General features: G+C 42.7%; 1 protein-coding gene across 4 annotated transcripts in view; it reads right to left on the minus strand.

Annotated features, from left to right (window-relative positions):
• Positions 1 to 17,491, minus strand: part of LOC111845491 (caspase recruitment domain-containing protein 11-like) — a 31,753-nt gene extending 14,262 nt beyond the window's left edge. Inside the window, exons 1-5 of one of the 4 annotated variants that reach the window (XM_023814946.2) lie at positions 17,304 to 17,491; positions 6,281 to 6,494; positions 4,510 to 4,647; positions 3,221 to 3,546; positions 2,316 to 2,495 (exon numbers count right to left, since the gene is read on the minus strand). In XM_023814946.2, the coding sequence (XP_023670714.1) occupies positions 2,316 to 2,495; positions 3,221 to 3,546; positions 4,510 to 4,647; positions 6,281 to 6,482 (846 nt within the window). In that variant the 5' untranslated portion in view covers positions 6,483 to 6,494; positions 17,304 to 17,491. Of the gene's footprint in view, positions 1 to 2,315; positions 2,496 to 3,220; positions 3,547 to 4,509; positions 4,648 to 6,280; positions 6,495 to 10,548; positions 10,717 to 12,488; positions 12,716 to 17,164; positions 17,241 to 17,303 lie in introns of those variants that run through there. The other 3 variants (XM_023814947.2, XM_023814943.2, XM_023814944.2) reach the window with 3 other exon arrangements.
• Between the last annotated feature and the right edge of the window lie 2,423 nt (positions 17,492 to 19,914).

Consider the following 19,914-nt stretch of genomic DNA (forward strand, 5'->3'; position numbering starts at 1 on the left):
ACATCACAGGGGAACAGCGATATGCCAGACATATTCATGTACAAGGTACAGATAAGTGAATATTCCTTTGCTTGTTTATAAGAGATAACCTCCACTGTTTGGCGATATAGATAATTATTTGATGTGTTTTCATGTCCCTTCAAAAGTTAGCACTGACAAGATCTTAGTATTCCTTAGTTAGCTAATTAGGTCCTTTAATTCACTGAGACACTATACAAGAAGATCAATACAAGAAAAAAAATCCTCAGTGAAGTTCAACAAAATTACAGTTTAAGGACCTGAACTGCAGAACTGTGCAGTGTTTGCGTGACTTTAAAAAAGCGACTGACAGCTTTCTTAGTGTTATCTCAGTCACAATGAAACGGCATTACTTTTCAATAACCCGAGTGTTTAAAGAATTTAAATCTTACTGTACCTCAGCATAGCTGAATAAGGAGAGTTCGGTACATAGAACTGAAATATCGTGAATCTCAAAAAACGTTGTTCCCTCTTTCAAATATAAATCCTGCCTATGTAAAAGAAGGTCTAAAACAGGATGATTCAAAAATCGTAGACTGTTAGGTAACTTTGCCTGCAATTTTAACATGCACCGGTCCACTTTCAGGCTCAGTGGATCTGCACAACCTGAACATATTTTGCTCTCTCGAGGGGCATGTCTGCAGAGTTTCCACAAGGGAACCTGGCAAGGAAAACATGTGTACTGACAGCCATTGATGCAAGGTTATTTACTACTAGTTGGCTAAGAAGGTAAGTCTTACAATGGGGCGCGTTTCCCAAAGGCTCTTTTTAGCAACTCGCGTAATTGTAACCGTTCAGTTGCATGATTCCAAGAAACATAAGTTACTAACGTTGTTAGCAACTGTGCTTTTAGGAAACGTACTCCAGGTCAGCAGCAGAGGAGTAAACAACATTACGAAGTCTGTGATACTGACATTGACAAGAAGCTTCACTACTGCCTGTAGCATACTTTTGGTTAGCTGAACAAATATCTAATAGACACTGAAGTCTATTAGAAAAACAAATAAAAAAGAACAAAAATGCCAAAAGTCTCGGATTTTGTTTGGTTACTTATGGTTAAGTTTAGGGCTAGGTAGGGGTTAAGGTCATCACTAGAGTTTTCCCCATGGAAATGAATGAAGAGTCCCCACAAAGGTATAATTACAGTACAAACCTGAGTGTGTGTGTGTGTGCGTGTGTGTATGTGTGTGAGCGGGTTTACCTATCCTTATGGGGACACAATGTCTCCATAACGTGATAAATATCTGTTTTTTTTCCCTTATGGGGACCGGTTTCCTGGTCCCCATAATGGAAAACTCTATTTTATAAAAATCAGTGACTGCTATGAAAAAACTAAAAATGCAAAAACTCTTGTATTTTGTTAGGTTACTTATGGTTATGGTTAGGGCAGGGTAGGGGTTAAGGTTGTCATAGTTACCGTTAGCATTTTTCCCATTGAAATGAATGAGCAGTCCCCATAAGGATATGTATACCCTACGTGTGTGTGTGTGTGTGTGTGTGTGTGAGTGTGTCCGACAGGCAGTTATTAGGGCAAATACTGGTTAGTATGACAGAGCTCCCAAAGTGCTCACTTGTGCATTTGGGTAAAATGAGTCTCCGGCTGTGGGAACTTCTCCCCCCATAAGTTCCCTTTTGAGGGCATGAGCCTCATTTTCCCTGATGGAGAGTAATTTGTCCCTTACTTTCCTCTCCATCACCGCCAGCAACTCCAGCAGGAGACTGATGACAGAGCTGGCCTTCTTAGTGTGTTTTTATATAGCTGGGTATTTTTACCTTTTCAGGTATTATTCGGATAGCACAGGCTTAAAAAATTTCACACAATGCAGTCTAGGTCAATCCAAAGCTAAGAGCTCAGTCGGAGTTCACCGCAGCAGATCTCTAGCATTATAATCAGGAAAGCAGGCTTTAACTAATTACTGCAAGTGTGGAGTGTTTATAAGCACAGCCAAAGAGCTACATGTCATTTACATTCACATTTATTTATTAGACATTTTTATTCAAAACTATGTTCAAGTGAAGGGAAATCAGAGAGCAGGAACAGCCAGCATCCTGCATCCCTAGAGGTGTTGGAGTTTAAGGGCCCAAACTTCTGAGATACACCCCACTGTGTTGTGTTTCAATATTTTAAAAATTGAAAAGGACATGGGTACAGAGCTATAAAAAGCAAAGTGCCAGCCTATTACAGGAAAACTGAGGCAACCTCCTATTACAAGCATTATGGTAAACTTACACACTATCACATCAGAGATCAACACTGCAGATTTATGCATGAGTGTAAAAGCCCGCGCGCTGCGTACCTGTATGATGGCCTCCAGTTCCTGCACTTTCATCTTCAGCACCTCGTTCTCCTGCTGCAGCTGAAAGATCTGCTCTTTGCGGGGCTGGGTTTCTATGTCATTCCTCAGCTTCAGCGACTGCTTCCTCTCCAGCTTGCACTCTTCCTCCATGTGGTTGAGCTTGTGTTTCAGCTGGTCAATCTGAAACATCATCCTTTATGACATTTCCATGGTGGTGTATCAGCAATATTTACAAGTAATACTACAAGGGTACAAATATTAGGATTAAAAGCTGCAGAATGAAACAGCGGCTGGCCTGTTGAGGAAACTTCATAGAGACCCAATCTCATTTGATCTTATTTTACATCTCATGTGCTGCCTGTAGTCGACTCCTGGTGAGCGAAACAAATATCTAATCAATACTGAAGTCAAAAACATTGCAAGCCGAAGTCCCAATTCATTACAAACAACACATTTACGAGCTGCTCAGCTTGCTCTTTGGAGTTGATAAAAATTGCATGACGCAGCCAGCATCGTAAAATCATTTGCTGACTAAGATGTAAAATAATTACAATGTTCTTATTACAATGCCAAAAACAAAGTTATGGCTAGGCTAACGCAGTGCCTAGGCTGAAATGGGAGTATTATAGTTATGTGTGGCAAAGTAGAAAGAGTACACTCTAAAATAACGATAAAAAGTCCAGCGTAGTAAATACACAAACCTAAATAATACACACATACATAAAGGGTCAGACGGTCCCTGAAGCAATTGGGACTTAAGGGCTTTGCTCAAGGGCCGACCCTGGGATTTCCAATCACAAGCACCGCATCCTAACCCTATGAAGGCCTTCTGGAGACCTTGAGGTGAGCCACAAATCAGATGCTATTTGTGGAGAAAACGCCGGAAGGTTGCCCCGCCCCCTGACCTCCAGCTGCAGGTCGCGGCTCCTCACGACGGCCATGTTCTTCTCCTCGCTCAGCTGCGCCAGCCGCATGGCCAGGTTGTAGTTCTCGTCCTTCACCTTGCCGAGCTCGTCGCTGTAGTTGTTGCGCTCCTCCTTCATCTTATAGTAGCGCTTCTGGAAGGCGATCAGCTCCTGATTGGCCAGCCGCACCTTCTTGTGCTCGTCCTCCAGGAGCCGATGGCGTCCCACTATGGTGGCACGTTGCACGTCCTTGTCTTTGGCCTGCTGCTGCAGTGTGAGCACCTCGTTCATTAGGAACTGCGTCAGTCCCTCATGGCCCTCTTCCACTGCGGACACAGTAATGTGTTTGTCCCCCTCAGAGAAGACAAGCGCTAACAAGGCCCCGGTCAGCGGCAATGCTGAGCTCTGCTTGGTACATGAAGTGACTGTAGTTCCAGTTAATCTCAAAGCTTTGTTAGACATTAAAGTCATTTTCCCAGTGAGAGTTCGGAGTTCTTATCCCACGTGCAAGAAATAAGGTGGGACCATGGACCGTGGAACTGAGGAGGGATGGGGGGGGGGACACAAGCCTGTGTCCGGGTATCTTTTAGACCATCATTAATAATGCATTTTTTGTGAACAATCACAAAAAAATTCCTACAAATAACGAATAATGAATGCAAACCAGTAAGACTTCATTAAGGAAAGCCTGAACGTATCCAAGTTTTTCAAAACTAAAAATTTAAATAGCAAACAGACAAATGGAGATGACTGCCCCGCACCCCCTCAGAGTCCCCCTCCGTTTCCTATGTGTTCCGCGGTCCATGGCTGAGTCACCTGCGCTGGAAGACCTGCCCACACACACCTTTCACACAATAAAAGGCTCAGAGTCGCCAAGTGATCTAAGAAGCACGTCTTTGGTGGATGAGAGGTTTTCCAAGGGAAAACATTCATGCTGCCAGATTCATGTCTGGTGTCATTCAACAACTCTCTCGTCTTTAATTAGTCAGTTTCTGTCTCACAGGATATGAGTCGTTTTAAAAGGTATGTAGGACATTCCAAAAATGCTTGAAAAAGGGGGGCAGACTTGGTCCTACAAAGCTCCCAGTAGAAATAATTCATATAAAGTATTAAATTATGTGGAAAAAAAGGTGTAATTATTACTGTGATTTATATTAAACATAACATGGGCTGGACTGCAAAAGCACAGGAATAAGGCATCCAGGCCAATTTGCTCTTAAGCTCTTTGCAATGGACAGATATCTCACATGAAAATACCAGCTTAATGGTAACCAGTCATAGTAACTTACCAACGATAGTTGAGAATCTGCGGGTGGGAGCATTGCCTGTTACCAGTTTGTACAGCTCAGGATAATAAAACTCCAGACTCTCCAAAAACACAACGTATCCTCGTTGACCTTTAGTGCGCAAGATATCCATAAGTCTGCCTGAGGAGAGGAAAACAACACTTTCACATCTTTATTGGTATTTATTTTCTCAGGAGACACTTATTCACAGCAACGTTCACCTGTCTTACTGTACATAGGCATGTATTCAGCACAGGGTGACTCTGGGCTTGGAGCCTACTGCAGGAAGCGCATGGCACAGGGCAGGGGGCCAGCACAGGGTGACTCTGGGCCTGGAGCCGACTCCAGGAAGCGCATGGCACAGTGCAGGGGGCCAGCACAGGGTGATGCCAGACTTTCTTAAATATATTTTTCAAAAATCAGAAATTATGCATCACCTATTCAGAATTTTCTCTAGCTGTGTGTGAAAGGTAGATAAAACAGAAAATCAGCATCTCTTCTGTAGTCTGTGCCCCCCAAAATGAGCCATTGTCCCCCCCCCCCCCCCCCAAAAAATATCACCCACCAAGGACACTGAGATTTATTTTATTTGAACTTTTCTTTCATAATGAAGCCTCTCCCAGGGGTGTGAATACAGATCATCTGCTTACCTAATGCTCATGCCACCCATTTTCATTCATTTATATATCAAATTCATATTGGAAGCATTTTTGTTTTCTTATCTGGAAATAGGAACCCCTCTTTGGGATCCCTCAAACACTGAACTAAGTGTTATCAATGACCTCATGGGCGGCATTTCTGCTACTCCTAAAAAGTGGAAGAAACAAACTTAATGGTTTGTTTCAAGATGTGCAACCTGCATTCCTGACTTGTATTACTTTTGACTTTGGTTAAAATTACAAAGGAATATGATATACTGCTGCAATTTAAATGCAAAGCATCAAGCAGCAAGAACAAATTTACATGCTTGTGGATGCATGACATTACTTTATCTACACATGCTGAAAATAGAGGTAACTGGAGGGTGCCCCACAAGGCCGCACACTCCCGGCGATGTATAACCTTATCCCTCCACAAATAATTCCGCATTTCTCCACCGCTGCAAATTAACCAAGAAATAAACTCCACTCGCAATGCCTAAACCAATAACACTTTTTCATTTTCTCCAATCCCCCAGTCCATTTCTGCTATCAAAATTTTTTAACTAATGCGCGCGCGCATGGCGTAATTATGCATCTCGTGCCTGTGCGACGGTGGAATTCAAAGCATGTTATTTTTTGGTGCATTGAAAGATCCAGGAGTTTCTGCATGCTTTCTTTCTGCATGTTATCTTCTAGAAGCCTCCATTTAAAAAAATGCATAAAACAGCACTGGAGGAAATGCTGGCTAACCACGTATTACAGCTTCCTTAAAATTGTTTCGAGACATGATTTGTTTTCTGTTACCAAGTCTGTGTTCCAATTAGCAAGACTAAAAAAAACATGTTGGAGTGCACAAATGTGTGTTATTTTGCTTTTGGCATGATGTGTGTAGGCTTGCTGTGAAAAGTACATATGGTTCACACTGCCACAGACCTTTAGTACCTCCTATAGGAGCTTAAAAGGTTCCATTCATCATCACATGGCACGATCGGCAAGACACAGAGGAGCCTTAGTAAATGATTGATGGTATGTCTTCCACAAAGGGCTTTTTTTCCCCCAAGCCCTATTTGCATTTCGACAGCTTATGCTGCCGCGTAATCCTGCAGTGGCTGTTTGCTTGCGGAGCGCCTTACCTGCCCTGTTGACGCGGGACACCAGCATGTGCGAATACAGAACCTCGTCCTCGTCCTGCTCGTCGATGACTTTGCACTGCCGTAGGTACGGCGTCAGCTTGCTGGAGTTGATGTGCCGGCTCAGTGTGTAGCGGTGGTTCTCCACGTTCTCCCAGATCGTCTCGTCATCCTCCTTCACCGCATCCGAGTACCCGTTCTCCATTGTGACTGGCACCTGAGGTGGTCAGAACAACAGGCAGCGTGCTAAGCTAAGCTACTTACATTTATTTACACTTACGTAGCAGAGACAACATACAATTGCAAGGTCATGTGGTATGATTACTGAATAGGATAAAAATCCACAGCCTTCCACACATGGGTTCAGATCCCTGACTTACTGAGCTGCACAATATTATTATACTGCCACGGAATCATGAAGCTATGCACGCATTCACAGGAAGGAGTACAGCGATAACATTTTACTTGATGGGGCCCAAATACATAGTAATAACCGAGTTACTACTGAAGTACTAATTATAAACAAATCATAAACAAATATAACTGCTACTTGAGATAAAAGATGTTTCATGATTCATAAATGATGAACAAACATGACATCAGTATTTCACGTGTGTTACTCATTACTTGTTCCTTCAGTAGTTCACAAAAGTTTACAGAATAAACAGACATATGAACAAATATAGTAACTGTAACAAACATAGTACGATTCACTAATGATGAAGTAACACAAGATCATTATGTAACTAAGACTTAGTTTGTGGTTAATTAACACATAAACAATAGTATAATACTACATTATTTGTGCCCCATCAAGTAGTGTTACCAGTACGGCTCCCATACACAGGCTGGTCATAGATGGTATTTGGGGCAGGAAAAAGCATCTGGCAAATAAAAATGTCCATCCATCCATCTTCCAAGACTGCTCATCCAAGCACTGGATGACGGGCAGCCTGGAGCCTATCCCAGGAATCTCAGGACATGAGCGAATGGACACCTTGAATGGGATGCCAGTCCATTGCTGGGCACAGACACTCACAAACACAATGTGCAATTTAGAGACACCTAAGCAAAGATTATAAATGCAAGAACAAGGAATCCAAATATCCGCAGTAATAAATTACACTGCTCTCCAGTGAAACACTGATCCCTACTGATAAACTTTCAAAGTGTTAAAGGACAAAATACCACCACTGTTCATCATGAGTATTCAAATTTCAATGCAAATTCTGCTGTTTTGCTGTTGTCTATTTTTGAGTTTCCTATCTCTTTTGTAACGTAATGCAATGCTTACAGTATGTAGCGTTAGCAAAGCTGCCTCACGTTAAATGAAAACAATTGCAGCAACAAGCGTTCCAGATGTGCACTGCACTTGCCCATCAGGTGCACCACTGTTCCACTGTTCTTTCATTTCACAACCATTCCGTGTCCCTGCTGAGTCATCATCAGCTTCAGCTTTATATTACCTTACTGTCCCCCTAACAGATCACCCATCCTGTGGCTGCTGTGATTCACTGAGAGTTGATGGTATTACCTTTGCTTTAGCGTACAAGATATAAAAATAAATAAATATATAAAACAGTATGCAATGAATCCTATTAAAATGACTTCTCAAATTTAAGTCTGTTTACATATGTACTTTTCTTTACCGCCTTACATTCAAGATGAATATTTTTTCACAATGTTATTATGCTGCAGTTATATGTCTTGTCTAGCAAAAAGGCAGATTTTAAAAAATCAGTATTAATCATGTTTTTGTGAGCTGCATAATCATGGAAACAAGTTTATAAGTATTTTATAAGGTCAGATATTAGGGCCCTTCCCAGGAATTGACCTATGACCTTTTTCATCGTTTAATCATGAATGTGATAGCCTTCATTTGACGAGTTAACAATGGAGAGAGAATTAGCATTTTGTTTTCTTCTGGGAATGAACATGTCTCTATTTGCCGCTTCAGTAGTCAGTCATGTGCCTATCAGGGCATCTTTAAATAGAGGGGGATCTTGCCATTTACATAACGAGATGAAAACGAGCTGGAAGTTTAAGGGGTGGAAATTCCACCCAAAATTATATCATCTTCATTTTGCTCATCGTTAGACAACCTCACCCGGAGGAAGCCATGTTATGCTGCATGAATAAAGAGCTGCCCTATTGTTTCCGGGAGAAAATCACATTTGCATATGTCATGAAGAGACATCTGTTTTCCAGTTTGTGCTAAAAGTTCACAGACAATTAAATGTGTGCCCTCTGAAAATTGTCAGTTTTTTATTGCCTAAAGATCAACATGCACTGTGTTTTTCAATTTGTTAAAATTGTTCCTATACTTCTATAAGATGCTTTTATATTAGTCCCACTAAATACCTTACAAGCCCATGAAACCTTGACCATATTTTAGAAATATATAAATATTTCTGTCAGGCCCAACTCAACAGCAATGATCATATGCTATATAAAAGCTATCGCACTGCATCAAACAAGCACCAGGCACCGAAGAAAATATTTCAGTGTTTCAGGGATGCAGGTAAATATAAATAATCTGTAGCGAACAGAAGTCAAAGGACTTCAGGGCAGGGGTCAGGAAAAGAAAAAGGGCCTTCACTGAATATTACAAGATCAGGGAAACAAAACAGGACCATGAGGTGTCAAAACAGGAAGGCTTAGCATGAGGAAGAACACAGGCAACAGAAGGATAGACATTAATGACCGGATTGGGGATGACGAGACAAACGAGTACTTAAGTGCAAAAGACTAACAAGGGGCTAACAAGAGGCAGCTGGGAGAGATTTCCACATGAGAATTAGGAACAAGAGGCAAGACTGGAAGGGTAGACGAGTAACAGGCGTGGCTTGTAAGGGCCATGACTGGGAGATGACGGGCAGGGATATGACAGTCCCCCATCCCCCGTTTCTCCCCAGCGAGGCACACACTCTGGGTGTGGGGATATGGACAGGGCATTCAGGGACCGAGACACCAGATGGGACAACAACAGGGTCAGGACACAACACACACTGGGGCCAGGACAATGGAACTAAATACCAGGGTAAACACAAAAAGCCAGTGAACACGAGATGGACAGGACATGCAGAGGGGCAACACAGAGGGGGACATAAGAGGGAGCCATAGAGGACACAGGCCAGGGCAAAACAAAGGCAGGACCGAGACTGAGGCACAATGAAGGGAAACAGGGGAAATCTAGGCAGTCCTCCAAACCCAAGGGAGCTGGGCAATGACCCAGGGATGCTGACCCTCATGGGCCTGTTCATCAGTGAAGTGGAGCCTGTCCAGAGTGCAGGATCTAAAGGCCTCAGAGGGACAGTGGGACCAGAGCAGGAGGGTGCAGAGGGGACTGCTGGACAGGAATAGGCGGGCACCAAGGGGATTATAGGACAAGAGCAGGAGGGCGCCTCTTTTGGGCCTCAGCCACCACCAGCGGCTGCCCTAGGACTTAGGGCTAGGTCGGCTGAAGCCTTGGGCTGAGACAGAGGCCCACAGAGTGGGCCTAGGGTGAGGTCCAGAGGATCCCACTCAAAGTCTACCAGAAGGGCATCCTCCAGATCACTCCAATCCAGTCTGGCAGCTACTGGGGAGTCAAGCATCAGACTGGCGGTGGCCAGGGAGTCAGACATCAAGCTGGCTGCAACTTGCAAGGGATGACGAAGCCAGGAGGCTGTGAAGCAGGCACCAAGGCAATGACAGGAGACAAGGCGAGCACCCTATTCACACCAAGAAATGAGGCAGGTGCTGATGAGAAATTGGGAGATGAGGCGGGTGCCGGCGGGACATCAAGGGCCTGGAGCCAACAGAACACTTGGAGGAGAGGCTGGAACTGATTGCATGCCTGGAAGTGAGTGGGACGTAGCTGGGACACCTGGATGCAAGTAGGGTGCAGCCAGGACACCTGTAGGTGAGCAGGGCCCAGCTGGGACATCTAGAGGGGAGCAGGGTGCAAAGGCCCCCTTGGGCTGGGAACTGGGGACTCAGGCGGAATGACCCTCGTTGGGCTGGGGTTGAGGGGCGGAGCAGCTCCTTTCGGGCCAGGAACCTGAAGCACAGGCAGAGCAGTCCACTCCGGGCCGGGAGACTAGAGCATGGGTGGAACAGCCCTCATTAAGCCGGAAACTTGGAATTTGGACAGAGTGGCCATCTTTGGGTCGGTGACTTGGGACTCGGACCATGGCCCCCCTCCCAGGTCAGGCTCTGGAGGCTCAGGAGGAGCGGGTGTGGCCAACTCCTTCTTCCTCCTCTTAGGACGAGCCAGGCATGGCACTTACGGAGAGTGAGAAGAACCCCATGTCTTCCTCAGGACCTACAATGGCTGGGACTGCCCATGCTGGGACGGAGGCTTGACATTCAGGCTGGGTGGTGGCCTCCCCCGGGCAGGGCTCTGGGGACGTGGCAGCGGCTTCCTCTGGGCAGGGCTCTGGCGAGATAGGATTCTGTCTCCATGGGGACAGGCAAGTCAGGCTACATCTGCCCAGGGTCAGGCAAGATGGGCTCTGTCTACACTAAGTCAGGCAAGATGGAAGATGCGGGCACAGAAAGCTTCTTCCACTTCCTCCTTCTGCAGCGGGAAATGGAAAGCAAAACTGAGGTGAGCTGCGGTGAGACAGCGGGCAAATAGGCTTCACAATGTGGAAAAGTGGTGGACAGAGCGGTCTCTCACTCATTTAATTGCTGCACCTCCCTCATACCGGTCCGGACCTTCTCTGCCTCCTGGGGATCAGCTTCTGGGTGATCCCCAACAGTATCTCCCCCACCTGCATGAAGAGCGTTTTGGCCTTGGGCACCTCCCACAAGGTGGGATTTTGCCCCTACTCCATGTGGGTGTCCAGGAGGGAGAAGAAATTCTCGGCTCACAAGCGGAGAGACTCCGGAAGGAGCAGCGGGGGTTCTGGAAAACCAGGAGTCTCTGGCAGACTCTGCTAAGGCATGGCTTCCTAAGGTCTCCTCTAGAACTGTAACCCATACGTGGTTGGCACCAGCGGGGAAATCTGCACGGTGCTCCTCCACCTCGGGCTCCTCCAGGTTGCTGCCACTCAGTGGGTCCAGCTTCAGATTGTCCACAAACCACCGAGGTGAGTAGACAGGAGGCTCGGGCTGAGAAAGGCTGGGTGTAGGGAAAATCATGCAGGTAGAGATGCAGAGTGTAAGGGGCTCTTGGGGATAGCCACTAGGCAATTTGCGGGGTCTGGTCATTCTGTTGCCAACAGAAGCCAAACAACTTGAGAGCAGGTGTCAGGTAACGAAAAAGGGGCTTTACTGAATAATACAAAAGCAGGGAAACAAAACAGGACCGCAAATTGACTGTAACAGGCGTGGCTTGTTAGGGCCATGAGGCAATGGGCAGGGATATAACATAATCTGGATTTTCCTATAAAGTATAAAACTATTTTTCCGATACATAGAAAAGTCAGTCTCCCTGCACAGAGGCTTAAACACAGTTGGAGTTCCCCCTTTGACCTACATCGATACAGGAATGGGGGAAACCCAGAGCCTAGATCAACCAAAGTGCCCAAGGAATGGACGCCTAGGCGAGAATCAGTCCCTTCAGTAGGAGTCGGTATAACAGCAAGTGTGGGATTTAGTGACTTTGCATGTCCAATAGTGATTGATCATCAGCCTTATGCTCTGAGCTTGCTGGTTCTTATCAGTCTGACTTGCCTGGTAGGACGTACGCTCAGAAAGAAGGACCCGGAGAACTGGAGGTAAGCTTGCTGTGTTTGCTAGATAATGGGGTCTTACTCCCGATGGATATTTTTCATGTGGTGCTTTCTTTCAGTTTCAGTTCTTCAGTTTATTTTCAGTGTATTCTTTCTTTCTTTCTTTCTTTCTTTTTGCTTTTTTGTTTTTCATTATAAATTATTGTAGTTTCCTTGGAGAAACCTGCAATCCAGAATCTGTCTCCCACCATCATAGTTCAACTTCACCCAACAATCAGCCAAGATACATTAAAAATATATATTTATCAATATTTCAATTTATCACACTTTACGACACAAAAACAAGCACTCATAAAACAAACAGGCTATAAATGACACTCATTTACTAAATATATATGTACTCTATACTTATATTCAATTAGTACTTGCTTATAATCCATGCCATTTTTCTGACATCCTTTTTCTGAGAAGTAACCCAAATTCTTACCATTTAACTTACCAGTAAGTAACAAATAAGTCATTAAGTCATTAACCATAAGTCATTAACTTACCCAACTATGCGAACTTAATGACCCATGTTTTACAAAAGTGAAAGTGCCCATCGCTGGTCAAACCACCAAAAGCATTGAGTTTTAGGGGGAAATGTACGAAATGAGTCTCTCATCCGGCAGCTAAACCAAGAGTGATGCAAAGTAAAAGTAGGTGTAATTTCTCCCCTGGAGATGAGAAGGACGCCAGTGCTGCACAAGCGGTGGTGTGAAGAACAGTTTGACAGTGCTCCAGCGCTCCCCACCTTACACAAAGCCCAAGCCCACCCACATACACCTCGTCTCTCACCCTGGCAGATGGTAGGGGTGTTCTTCCTCTTATATTATTTTAGGACGCCAACGCTTCTTTCACTTCATAATTTCTTTTTCTGAAATCCGTCTCGGTCTTTTAGGTTTCACACTTCCTGTTGATTGGGTTACATTGACTTGAAACTGTACGAATATGCTGGATCTAGATGGAGTAATGCCTGAACTGAATATAATTTATTTCCTTTCACAGGAATCGAAAAAAACAAAAACAATCAAAGACTAAAAGTTATGTTGTTCCTATAGCCCAATGTACTATGTAGTATCTACACTGAGCTCCCTGGTAAGCTAACATCTGCAAAGTATTCATCACATTTACAATAACGTCTTTCAATACATCTGAACCATGAACTGTTTTTTGCATAAATTGAGGTTCTTTTTAAGTCATTAGGTGGATAATTTAGGTATCGAACAGCCCTGAGCTTTTCTAAACCCCATTACTTTTGGACTTTTGGAAATATCCGACTGATATGCTGGTATGTTTATTGCAAGAGCTTGCAAGCATACCGACTACAGTTCCTCTACAGAAGTGTAAACCACCAGCATACCGTTTGTACGCAGACAGACCTCCTGGTGGTCTACGTATCATGGACAACAAAGTGTCTCTAAACAATCCCCCTTCTCTGGATGACAACCACACCGTCGGGGCAAACGCACAGGAAATGTGGATGAGACGCCGAAACTCAAAACTATTGACATTCTGTCATATCTTTAAAAAATTACACGGACCGTGGGTGTTCGATCCGCTCCACCTGTTTTCCATCCATAATAAAACCCCAGAAACCAAGACCAGCCAGCTCACAGTCACAGTCACAGCAGGCACCCCTGAGCCAACCTACCAAGAACTTGGACAAGCATATGTCCAAGGCAGCACCACCCATGTGTTAGATGTGCCCTTTAGCACATCTCATGATGCTCCACCACATCCTCCACACTTCAGCGCCTGTCTGTGTCTGTGTAACGTCTGGCCAAGCCACTTCTCCTCCCTGACGGTGACGTTTTCAGTGAGCAGCACTAGTGTAACGTAGCATTTTACATCCACGTTAATCATTTTTATGGAGTTAATCACTCCATCTCCATACAAAATGCTCCCCGTGATTGATAATGATACCTGTTTGAGCACTTTTTAGCATAATTTGTTTCCTGTCTTTTCCCATCTGATCCACAGCATGTATGTCTGTGTGTGACTTTGTTTCTCCTCCTGCAAGTAAACACAGCATCCAACACCCTGCTCAGAGCTATTACCCCCACTGTGACCCCATGCCCCTTGTTATATCTCACCGCTTACCCCAAAATAGCTGCCTTTTGCTTGCCTTTCTCCCTGATACTTCCACACCCATGTCCCAGTAATACCTTTACTCCATGTTAAACAGCACTCCTCACCATCCCGCCCACAGCAGGTCATACAGCCTGCTGTTAGCCCTCGTGGCTCCTACATTCTTTTGTACTCCGCCAGATAGTAGCAGTTGTTCTAATTATGCCAGCTAAATAAATCAAATGCAAATATATGCCCACTGTGAGTGAGAAATAAAACATTAAATGTTCAATGTGAGGTTTCAGCTGCAGCAAAGACCCCCTGCGAACCAGCTATTAGCCACCGCTAATGAGTTACTCTCCAACTGGGATCTTTGCAATCCAAGTAGACTATACAGCCTGTGTCAGCTTGCAGGTACGTTAATGATTAGATTTGATTAGATTAGATCAGGTTAGATAGAATTTAGCTTCACTGTCATTGTACTGTGTACAGGTACAGAGCAATGTCAGGCAGAAAGGATATAACCAGGTGCAAATAAAATACATACAAATGCAATAAACATGATAAATCATAATTATAGATTACGTCTGTCTGCAAAATTATACATGACGTAGTCCGGAATATGAAGTATAGACGACAGGAAGTGCAGAGCAAACGACTGTGATAAGAAATATGATAGAAGAGCAAACGGAGAGACATAAATAGATGTACGGAAATGCTTCCACGCTCATAATTTTTACCTTGAGCATGAAACTTTAGTTCCCCCAGTAACACATCCAGCTATAAAACTTTAAGTCACTTTGGACTGAAGAGTGGACAATGACAAAACTGACTGAAATTATGTAAAATAACAGATCATGTCATAAATGGAGTCCACCACGCTTCATTTGATCTTCACTGACTGACTCATTCAATTGCATCTGAAAATTAGAAATAATTGGAGCAAGGAAGCCTCACATGTGGTGGAACTGGAAATAAGCTACGAGAATCTCGGGAAATATGAAGACAGAACGTCCGGCCATGTTTATCCATCCGCACACACGCTAATGCAGCTTCAGCGCTTAATTGCTCCTGCGATACCTGCCTGTTCCATGGTTTCATTATTTCCTCTATTTAAATGTAGCCCCTTATATAAAACAGAAAGTAGCTATAATGTTAAGGCAGTGTGATTTCACGCTCGGCATGCTATGCAGTTGTTCGTAGTTTATATCATTTATTTTGTGAGCTATATCTGAGCAGTAAGACATAGGTAATGCCTGAGGTTAATTAAGGCACAACAGTTATTGTATTTTTATACTTAAGTTTTCCAAGAAGCATTTAAAAAGCACGTGTTAAATAGGGTGCTAACAAACTCATATGCTGCTACTGAGAAATTGCACTTCTGAGGGGTGTGAAAGTTAAACACTTCATAGCACAAGTGAGCTGTCAAAAATATAAATTAATTCCTGTTTGTATGTGGAGCCCGATGACAACTCATGGCAGGCCTCTAATGGTACGTAACTCTGTCCCTCCTTCAAAGGGACTATTAAAGAAGGACTGCATGGATACACATAATGCTGCTTGAAAATCGAGGAGTATTACCAGAAGCAATAGAGTTTCATTTTTTTAATTGCTTAACTGATGTTTTTTTTTCATCCAAAATTGCCTTATTTCTTTTACTTTTTTTTAACCATTTTTTCCAAGTAATTCTCAATAAGTACATTTTGCAGAATCACCACAGTGGGCACTTATTACCTGTTTATTATAACTAAACATACTGTATCATTAATTCCATTTATTTATTTATTTTTAACAAATCAAACCAGTGCAAATTGATAGATTATATAGATGATAGAGGTCATAGATTATATAACATTCAGCTGAAAGCTGATGTGTATATAGCTTCTTGGTATACAAGATCTTACAAAATCTTGTAATACAAATATCTGTGAGGCTCCAACAGGTGTTGTTTACCTCCACATACATCTAAACAACACTGTCCAGAACACATGTACACAGTGCTATCTATATTCAGACTTGTGCTAATCTTCATAGCCAACCGGTTATCGGAATTCACTGCATGATAAATAAAATGAAAGTTAAATTTCAGCCTTTCAATGTGCAAAATTATTCACCTACATAGAGTGGAAAAAAAAACCCACTTCCTACTGAGTGCATTGATCAGCTGATAAAGCGTGGCCAGGGTGTATGTAGGGACAGGACCCTTTCTTTGCCACGGAATTTAAAGCGGCATTTATACAGTGTCATTCCAGAGGTGGCGTGCGGGCCTGAAGAAGGCTAAACGAGCTTCGCAAGGCCTACAGATGCATCACTACAGAAGTAAACTGAAATACAGCACATATTATCGATCTCTTCATCTTCCAGTCCCTTTTCCAGTATATATATAGGTGAGGACTGTGTATACTACTGTGCATGCTCTATGCTATTATATCAGATTATTAGAAGAAAAATGTATGCATTCAAATAACAAAAATCCACAAAACATGGGCGAACATTACTTTCAATTTAAGTGATAAGTTATAATACAAATAAAACGCGTAAACAGTTAATGTCCATATAATAATAACGATTCTGTTAAAGCTGAAATTTCTTTAACAATAAAAGGTATTCAAGGCAGGTATGGTATATTGCGTAAATATCACATGGATAATTGACAGTGGACTTTAAGTGGTCGATGCTTCTAGCTAATACATGTGATGACACAGGTGTTGCAGTAAATAACAGTTTTACTGCAATTTTCAGTACTAGAGTAAGATAATCGCCAACTGATAAAAACGCTCAAGTTAATGCAATAGCTACTGTTATGCTGTTATTAGTCGGGCTACTTTTTACACTAAGTGTACTTTTCAAGCACATATTGTAGGCTATGGTTCGTGACCGGCTGGCTTATGGAAAAAGCATTACTATACTGTTCATTAAAACAGTCGGAAGGGACGTAAAGTACTCCACAGTTTTGTCATTTTCCACGAAATCATTTCGTGGCCCGCCGCGTTAAAGCATTTAAAGTTAATTTTTAAAACATTCACACTTGAATAATCATAATAAGTTAAACCCGAGCATTTTTTAAAAAATGTTAATCATCCGCACGGAAAAGACGCGGCGCGTGGTACGGACTTACATTTAGTTAGTAGCAGACAATAAGCTGCGAAAACGCTCCGTTTGCGGCAAACACAGCAAATAATGCATGCGAGATGTAAAGTTTGGAAAACTTTTGCATGTGTTCGGCATGCATTGTGAGTTTTTTTTTTTTTTTTTACCTTGATCGTAGTTACTTTCGGTGATCTGGCCTCTGTAACACACGGGTTTACATTTCCGCAAAAAAAGAAGAGAGGAAATAAAAATAAACACGATGGGGGTCGCAATCGTTCCTCAGCAAACGAATGTCTAAACGGGGCGTGTATTATTACATTACATTACAAGCTGCTCAGACATCAGATGAAGGGCAATGCAATGCTTTTCGGTAACGTTCTTTAGTTAAGACAGTACTGATTTGACTTTTATGGTGTTTGATGCCAATTGTGTGGGTGAGCAATAATGTCATTGCCGCGAATTTGTGCTCGGGCACGGTTCTTTGATTCTCTATCAAAGCATGCACGAACTGATGCTTGCAAACTGCAATTCAGACACAGTAGCGCATTACTGTTTACGAGGTAAATCTGATTATGGTTACTGGGATTGTGGAATAATATACAGTAACTATCAATGCAAGCTTTAATTACAAACTGCACTCTGATAAACAGAGATTCAGGGATTGGAACTGAGAAGCAGTGCAGCTTTTTAAGCAGCTAGCATTGCCTTGCTAATAATAATAATATCTCTTAAAAGCTGCTGTGCAGAATTGCCATGCTCATATACAGGGTTGTATAGCCCTGGATCTTGGGGTCACTTTCTGTATTTTTGGGGGGTCGCATGATAACTTTTACTGAGTGATAGATCTTTTGGGGGGTGGGTCTCATACAATAAAGCAGGAAAAAGCCCAGTATGTCAGATCACCAGACCAGCCCATTTGTTCTATTAATCAGACACTTTCATCCAAATTAGCTTATAGTAAAGGAATGAATTTCTGGGGATTGAAACCCACAACCTTTGTGTTGTTAGTACAACACACTACTTGCTAAGCTACATGGGGAACTCTACAAGGAAAGGAACTACCAACTTATAAGGGACATTCAGTATTTTCTAATCAAGGAGCACCAAACTGGGGAGTGGGGGCCCATACTTATTTTGCATTTACGTTTATCCTTCGAATGTCCGCTGCTTATGTGGGTCACAGTGATGGGTTACAATAGCTCAGTGCTCCATGGAATTTGAGTCCACAACTGTTGCATTGTTAATTCAAAGCTTTACTTTTTCAGCTACAGGTAGTGCTCCAATGAGTTTCCGACCTGCAAAGAGAAGGGGGTTACTTTATATCATATTAATGTTTGTCTGACTCTGTGACTCTGTGTTTATCTGTGCGCCCAACAATGGGTAGGCATAATGACTAGACATGCACTGCAACACCAAACCTGGATGGATGGATGGATGGATGGATGGATGGATGGATCACTTAAAGCCCTGGCACCATCTGCCTGTGACAACCTTATTTTCAAAGTCCTAGTGAGGTTATCTTTTCACGGATGAGAGTTATCTTTAAAATCTGATGATGCTTCCTTCCAGAAATCAGCAAAGGTATATTTTTAGCACACACTCATTTAAGAACTTGTTTCTTTACCAGTGTTTTTCTATGCTTACATCTATACTTCCATATTTTATTCCATTCACAGTGAAAGCGAATATGGTAAACACCACTTTGACAGTTAAATATGAGAATGTAAAAGAATATTATTTCATACATAACATTATGTATGTTATTATTTTATAGCATGTCATCACTATTATCATAATTACTGATTTGGCATTATATTGGTAGTTTTTTTTGGGGGGGGGGGAACTAAAGAAAATTCTGGCTAAAACAGAATATTAAACCATAGCATATTCACATATTCAGACCCGTATGCTGGAAAGGGATTTTTTTAAAATGATGACATAAATATTCCATGCTTTAAAAAAATGTCTGTCTTACTGTATATTTTTCAGTCTAACACATCTGGTTATAACACCTGTGATGGATGCTGAAAATAAATCTATTGATCTCCAAGATAAAAAAAAGTAAAAATAGTGCAAATGCAGATGATTAGTTGGAGCATCATGCCTAAACGGGCGTTTGGTTGGATGAATGTTTGATAACACATTTCCAAAAATCTTACTCTGTTATTGTATGTAGACAGCATGTCTTGTTATACTGAAATTTTCATGGGCATCATAAGAGAGCAATGAATTAATCTCCTGGCTTCAGTTGTAATGTTTTTAGCGACCAAGGACTTAAACACATAAAGAATAGAAAATTAAGTGGTTTATGCAGAAAAAAATAATCCCAGAATGGGAACAGATGTGTGCAGAGGGAGGTGGTAGACTGAAAACTGGCAACTCAGAGGTGTGTGAACAGTGAAAACACATGGCAATTAAATGCACCTGATTCTCTCTCTCTTGCTCTGCTGTGCAACACTGGAAGCTGGACAGACGTCATTAACGTGCTCGGTTTAGACAACGGAACGTGCTTGCTGTGACGGACAGCCTAAAGGTGGCGCTATTAGCACCAAATGACTGAATGCGTCAACTCGTTTCCACTTAAAGACTAACTTGAAACTTTATTTTCCACACAGCACACCAGGATGGCGTCAGAGGCAAGGTGTGGAGACGAAAGGCAGAAATGTGCCTGATTGTTGATGTGTCTGAGCAGATGTGCTGTACACTTGCTTGGTTATGTAGGTAATTACTAAAACAGAGGCTAAAGAAATAGAACAAGGCTGTCCTCTCAGTCTTATT

Source organism: Paramormyrops kingsleyae, chromosome 5 (assembly GCF_048594095.1).
Source record: "Paramormyrops kingsleyae isolate MSU_618 chromosome 5, PKINGS_0.4, whole genome shotgun sequence".
NCBI classification, from domain to species: domain Eukaryota; kingdom Metazoa; phylum Chordata; class Actinopteri; order Osteoglossiformes; family Mormyridae; genus Paramormyrops; species Paramormyrops kingsleyae.